Source organism: Pezoporus flaviventris, unplaced genomic scaffold, assembly GCF_033815535.1.
Source record: "Pezoporus flaviventris isolate CSIRO_AGI_PZ_B2104156 unplaced genomic scaffold, CSIRO_AGI_Pfla_v1 ptg000045l, whole genome shotgun sequence".
Lineage (NCBI taxonomy): Eukaryota > Metazoa > Chordata > Aves > Psittaciformes > Psittacidae > Pezoporus > Pezoporus flaviventris.
The window spans coordinates 6339043-6345042 of record NW_026892593.1 but is presented as its reverse complement, the minus strand read 5'-3'; the positions used below and the strand labels follow the sequence as shown (position 1 = coordinate 6345042).

Here is a 6000-nt window from a genome sequence, read left to right as displayed (position 1 = left end):
ATTTCCACATGGGAAACCTGTTACTTTGCAGCATTAGAATCTGTATTTGATTTCTTACTCTCTTATCTGACTCCTCAGGGATTCAGTAAATCCAGCAGTAATCTGCTCCTGCCACTCTGTTGGGCTTTGACACAATGGCAGTCAAGGATTAAAATCAGGCTCCTAAAACTTGCAGCTATCTGCCCTGCCCTTCTGATGGAGGCTGCCAGCACCACTGCAGTAAGCCTGAAAACCCAATGAAGCAACTCCCGAACACCCCAAGGCTGTTTATTAAGGTACATAGATCCACTGAGTTTAATGCTTAGCTGAGAATGGCAGCAGCAACAAAGCGGTTTCATAAATCACACAGCAATCTTTGTTCAGAGGTGGGGCAACAACTTGTGCAGCACCCACCTCTGTATCTGAGCCATCTGATTTTATTCTGTGTCTCCATGTGGATGAACCCTTGGACTTCATCAGTGTTTACAAGTTAGTAAATTACAATCCTTCCAAAAGCAATTGTTGCAGAACAACAGGGCCACAGATGCTTTGCAGACTCTTCTTTTACTCAGTGCTGAACAGACTCTCAGTTTTTGTTTTTTTTTTTTTCCCATTTTTTTTAACTTTTCATGGCCACAAATGAAGTAAAAATGAGGGCTTGCTGCACACCCTCCTTTGCACCCCAAACAAGAACTGTGTTAAGTCACTGTCTCCATGCTGAAAAGTAATTCTCTTTCAGACACTTGGGTGCAAATTTATAGCACACTCAGAAGTATTATAGAGCAAATTATATAGGCCCTTATTTACATGTTTGTATTATGCAGAGTGAACAATCAAAGCTGTTGATTTTAAATGATAAACTTTTATTCTGAATATACTGTTTTTGCACAAGAATTAACACAACAGTTCTAGGATTATAAACTTTTTATAACATTATTGTACAAATTTTTACAAAAAAATCAGTTTTTCCAGGCTTGTCAAGTTCCACAAAAGTGTCAAGAGAACACAAGAAAAGGGAGAAAGACCTGACTGCCGTGGGAGAGCAACCAAGTCTCTTTTTGCAGAAATGCAGATGGAGCATTTCAATAAAAATATCCCAGAAAGCATGATGCAGACATTCCATACAACACAAGAAGAGAAGACAGCTTTTTCAGATCACAATCACAATTCATGGCATCTGAACAAGACAGTATCCCTTTAGCCTCAGTGAAATTATTTCTTCATGATGATGTTTTTCTTTTAAACCATAAACAGGACAGATGCAAGTAGCTGGGAAGAGGGTGAGGCTAACTTTTCAAAACTCTTGAATTGCTTTCAGACACTTTGTTTTAATCTTTGTACAATAGTTTACAATGAGTATTAACAATATTAACATTGTGGTATGAAAAAAATCATAATAAATCTGGCCTTTGTTAAAGGCGCGGATGTCTGATGGAACAAGGGTAAAATTTATCCTAAGGAAGGAGTTATTAAGATTTCACCTTCAGTTTACATTCCCAAAACACCCAAGTGTGTTGCAGTGCCTTGTAGGCATTAATGTACTTCTTAATAACCAGTGTGCTAGCAACCGAATTTTTAGGACCACTGGGACTGAGGTGGTGTTTTGAAATTAAGACAAACTAAGAACATTTTCTGAGCTTAAGTGTTAATGGGAACAAAAGGTCTTAATGTCTCTTCAGTGATACTGAACCACAGCAAGTAACACTTGGGTTGCAAAGGTCACTTAAAAGGGATACTGCCTATTTGAACCCAGTAAGGCCAGTTTTTAAGTTAGTAAAAGGAATAGTCTAGGAAAACTTACAAATGGCAGCAACACTGTTTTTTGTCAAGTCAAGCAGTAAAGCCTCAAGCATTAGAAACATGAAAAAGATCATACTAAAATCTTAAAGGTACAGGACCTAAAAATCTTGTCACTCAAACCTGCTGTGTCATGTTAAAAACCTATTACAAATATGGACCACAATCAGTGTTTTGGCAGTAATGCTGGTTGTTTAAATGAAAAACTACAAAGAAACCTTTCATGTTAAATCCTCAGATCATGTTTTGCAAAGTACCATGCTGTAAAAACTTTAGTGGTGGTTATTTGTCAGACATACAATAGGCTGCATGACTTCTGAACTGAAACAGTCCCAACAGTTCCCTTAGTACTATTTAAAGGATCCAAGCAAAGATCAACAGATCTTTTTATCTGGCTTTAAAACAAAAAGCCCCTTTTTTACAACATATTGTGACTTGAAAACATCTCAATTTAAAGCCTTGGATCAAATTTCTTCTCTCATAGACAAGAGATGACTATTATGCATTATGCGAGAGTAAGAATACTTTTCTGCATGAGGATATGTATTTGTTCATGCAACTTATTTCTAACAGACTGAGATAGCTAGAGTTCACATTGTATTTTCCATCTGTGTTTTGTAATTTGCAGATATCTAGGTAGTGCACTATAAAGAATCTTGACCCTCACTTGGATATAATCAAAATATAGATTACTTTCTGCAGAAAGAAGCCAAAACGTCTTATTTCCCCTTTTTAAAGAATTGAATTATGTGAGGAATATACTAAGCCCTCCTGCGAGGGCCAGATCCTGATTTTTCTATCAGATGGGTATAATGGAAAGCTACGTGCTCATACAGAAACATGTTTCCTCAGGTCATACAAAGGGACAGAGGAGAGGAGCAAAGGACATTTCCCTCTCTGGATAACCCAAGAAGGCTGATGGATCTGCATGGCACGAGCTTCTCCCTCCTTTTGTATTTGAGCAGTCTAAGGGAAGTTGGATGAGAGAAAAAGCCACAGTCATGTTCTGTGGCAGAACAGATTTTTGCCACCTTTCTACCTATATGCTCTAATCAAATATTAAGTAACTCAAAATACAGCCTGCCAATGTAAACAATTTGTTACAAAGTGTTAATTAACATAAATTTTCCATGCTCTTGGGAAGCTAAGTGAAGACTATAGAGGACAACATACTGACAACCTCTCAAGAAATTAACAGAGCAAAATGCAAGCTAATGTATATTTTAAGTAATCTTAGAGTAAATTCAATGAGTGTAGTAAGCATTGGCCTAATGCTACAAAATTTGTTCCTCCCATAAAATTTTTATTGACCATGTTAAGGAAAAATACAGGATGCAGTCTCAGAATTACAAAGACTGAAATTAACTGTTTATGAGACGGTGACCAGTGATAGGGTGAAGAGAAATGCAGTTACAGAACTGGAATGAAGAGCTCCAAGATTATTGTTATTATTATCCATATTATCAAAATTAGCTCACCTTCCCTGAGGAGGACCTTAAGTCATCCAACACAATTAATTGTCCTTTTAACCCCATAACTTTACCAGAGATACTTTTTCTTTAAAAGCTAAATCTGTTTGCTGGACAAAAGGTCAGGTTTTACTTTTTCACTTGCTGTATTTCACACATAAGAAAATACACAGCTGGAGCCAAGATATGTGAGAAAAAGAACAAACCAGCCATGGGTACCACTACAGTAGACATCTGATCTTTAAAGCCATACCATGGCTTCCAGTAGCTTCTTCGGTTTTCATAGGATACTAACGCATGCCCAATTATTTCCTTAAGCTTTTGGCATGATTAAAATTATATCGATCAATTGCCAGCATATACATACCAATGCTTTGCAGCTTATTTTTTTAAAGAGCTAGTGTATTGTGCCATGTTAATATTTGCATATTGCAGTTGTTAGCAGAATTGTACAATACCAGCAGAGTTACACATTCATTGGTTTAGCTGTCTTGCAATACTGTTTAGTTCTGAAAACTAGGAAAAAAAGCGCAAATCATATTTTGCATCAACACTATGCTACACTGTAATATTGTAATTTACTGCACCAATCTGTATCACCAATGAGGTTGTATAAAAACAACTTCTAAAAGTATTATTCACAATCAAGTATCAATGTGCATACATATAGATTCAAGGCTCCCCATTTGTTTTTTTCTAATCTCAGAAACCAGGGCATTTTGCTGTTAAATATGCCATTTTCAATAGTAAATAGCAACAGCAGAAGTTTTAATATTATGAGGGTATTTATATGAAGGAAACAAAGGGGGAACCTGATATGAACCTTAGAGAACACATACTTCCAAAAATAAATGTGTTAAATCTGATTTTTATATACTTAAAATATCTGTACACAGATTTTCATGTGAGATCACTAATCTGTAAAATATCCAACTCAACCCTTTTGTTACGATAGCTAAATTTACCCTATTTTCTCAGCTTTTTCATTACACAGTATATTCAGAGCTCTGTTTTATAATTTAATGATCTGATTGCAACACATTGCAATGTTCAGTTTCTCACACAATAACAGAATCACTCATTTACCTTTTCAATGGACTAAACTCTACCATCAAAGAAAACAAACTGAAAAACAATAACATAGCATCATCATCATGCAAAATACCCTTGGAAACCAATGTTCAAATATCACAAAGACAGTTTTTATTCACAAGCATTTTTCTTTGAGCCTTTGAAGAATTCTACTAGCTTTATGCATCACTGTATCGTGAAAAGGAGGTGAACATTACACTGAAATTAATTTTTTTCCGACAGAGGATGACATCAAGTTTAAGATAAGAATCACTTTTTAGTTAAACTCTCAAGCACCTTTATATTTTTAAAACCAGAAGTTTCCCTCCTTCCTTCCTTCCTTCAAACTAACAATTTATCAGCCTACCTTAGCTGGCTACATGATTCATTCAGAAGAATAACCCACTCATCACCAAGTGTTGAAATCATGCTGACCTTCTGATGACTAGCCAATATTTTCATTTTACTCAGCTAGTTTGGACAAAACTGATGCTCAAAGCAGCCATCATGGTGCTAGTAGTGCAGATTGGGGAGTAGGTTTTCTTTTTTCTTTTTCTTTTTTTTTTTTTAATAACTGTTTATGTAAAAGAATATAAATCTTCAAGATATCCAAAGCTTAAAAGAAATAAAAGTCATATACATAAGCTATTGTCAGGGGAGCCCTTTTACATGAAGTCATCAAGATTACAACAACAAACAAACAAAAGGAAAAAATAATCTTAGATTCCCCAATGGAGCACATACAGAATTCTGTTTAGATGGCATAGATGGTGCAGCATTCACACACGTTTAAGGATCTGACACTCCAACATGCAGCCACCGTGGGTGCCTTTATGAGTTTCACACCGAGTGATAACCAGACACAAGCACTGCTGTTCTGCTGCTGTCTGAATAGCTGACCCTTTTAAAATGAAACTGAGGCTATCGTTTTGGCAGGGTCTTGATTAAGTTATGCAGGTTTTGGTTTAGCAAGGTCATAACTGGTAGTGTCTGCTGCCAGATAACAGCCAAAGCAGGACCAACTGAATTCCTACCATAGACCACAGTGATGGACTCAGACCAGAGGCACCACCGCAGTCAGCTGAATCTTCCTGTTGACAAGAAAAGAAGAAATCATTTAAAATTAATTATGATTAAATTTCCTGAGAAGTAATCTACGCTTTAGCCTTCAACATTCTGAACTATTCCTGAGGCATCTTTTTGGTCTTATACATATTATTTTGCCTAAAATAACACCAAAATAATTCCTGTAAGTTTGGCTGATTTTTTATACTGAGAGTGGCAATGCTACATGGGAGGACTAAATACCTACAAGGCTTACTGCAGTCACTTATGAACTAGATGGGATACAATCAAACAAGAAATGCTATAGGATATGCCAGCTGGGCCCAATAAGCCACACCTATATTCCTGAAAATTACATCAGTTTGGAGATTTTGAGTATCACTTTATTGTGAGGAAAGATGGAAAAACAGATATCTTTTAAGAATTAGAAAGTGAATACCAGAATATGTTCATGTCTGTTTCATCAACATGGTCACACATTAAGATGAATATGCAGTGGAGATATGAGCATACAGAATGAAAATCCTTTCTCTGTCTCTGATGCTGTATTTAAGCACAAGAAACAAATTTTCTGTTGGCTTTTTGTACACATTTGATGCAGTCCCTGGACAAGACACTC

The 6000-nt window shown here is 36.2% G+C and overlaps 1 protein-coding gene across 6 annotated transcripts in view; it reads right to left on the bottom strand.

The window, feature by feature from the left end:
- Positions 1 to 821: 821 nt before the first annotated feature.
- CACNA2D1 (calcium voltage-gated channel auxiliary subunit alpha2delta 1) overlaps positions 822 to 6000 on the bottom strand; it is a 387883-nt gene continuing 382704 nt past the window's right edge. For all 6 annotated transcript variants that reach the window (XM_061467295.1, XM_061467296.1, XM_061467298.1 and 3 more), the window contains one exon: positions 822 to 5407. In XM_061467295.1, the coding sequence (XP_061323279.1) occupies positions 5371 to 5407 (37 nt within the window). In that variant the 3' untranslated portion in view covers positions 822 to 5370. The remainder of the gene's footprint in view (positions 5408 to 6000) is intronic.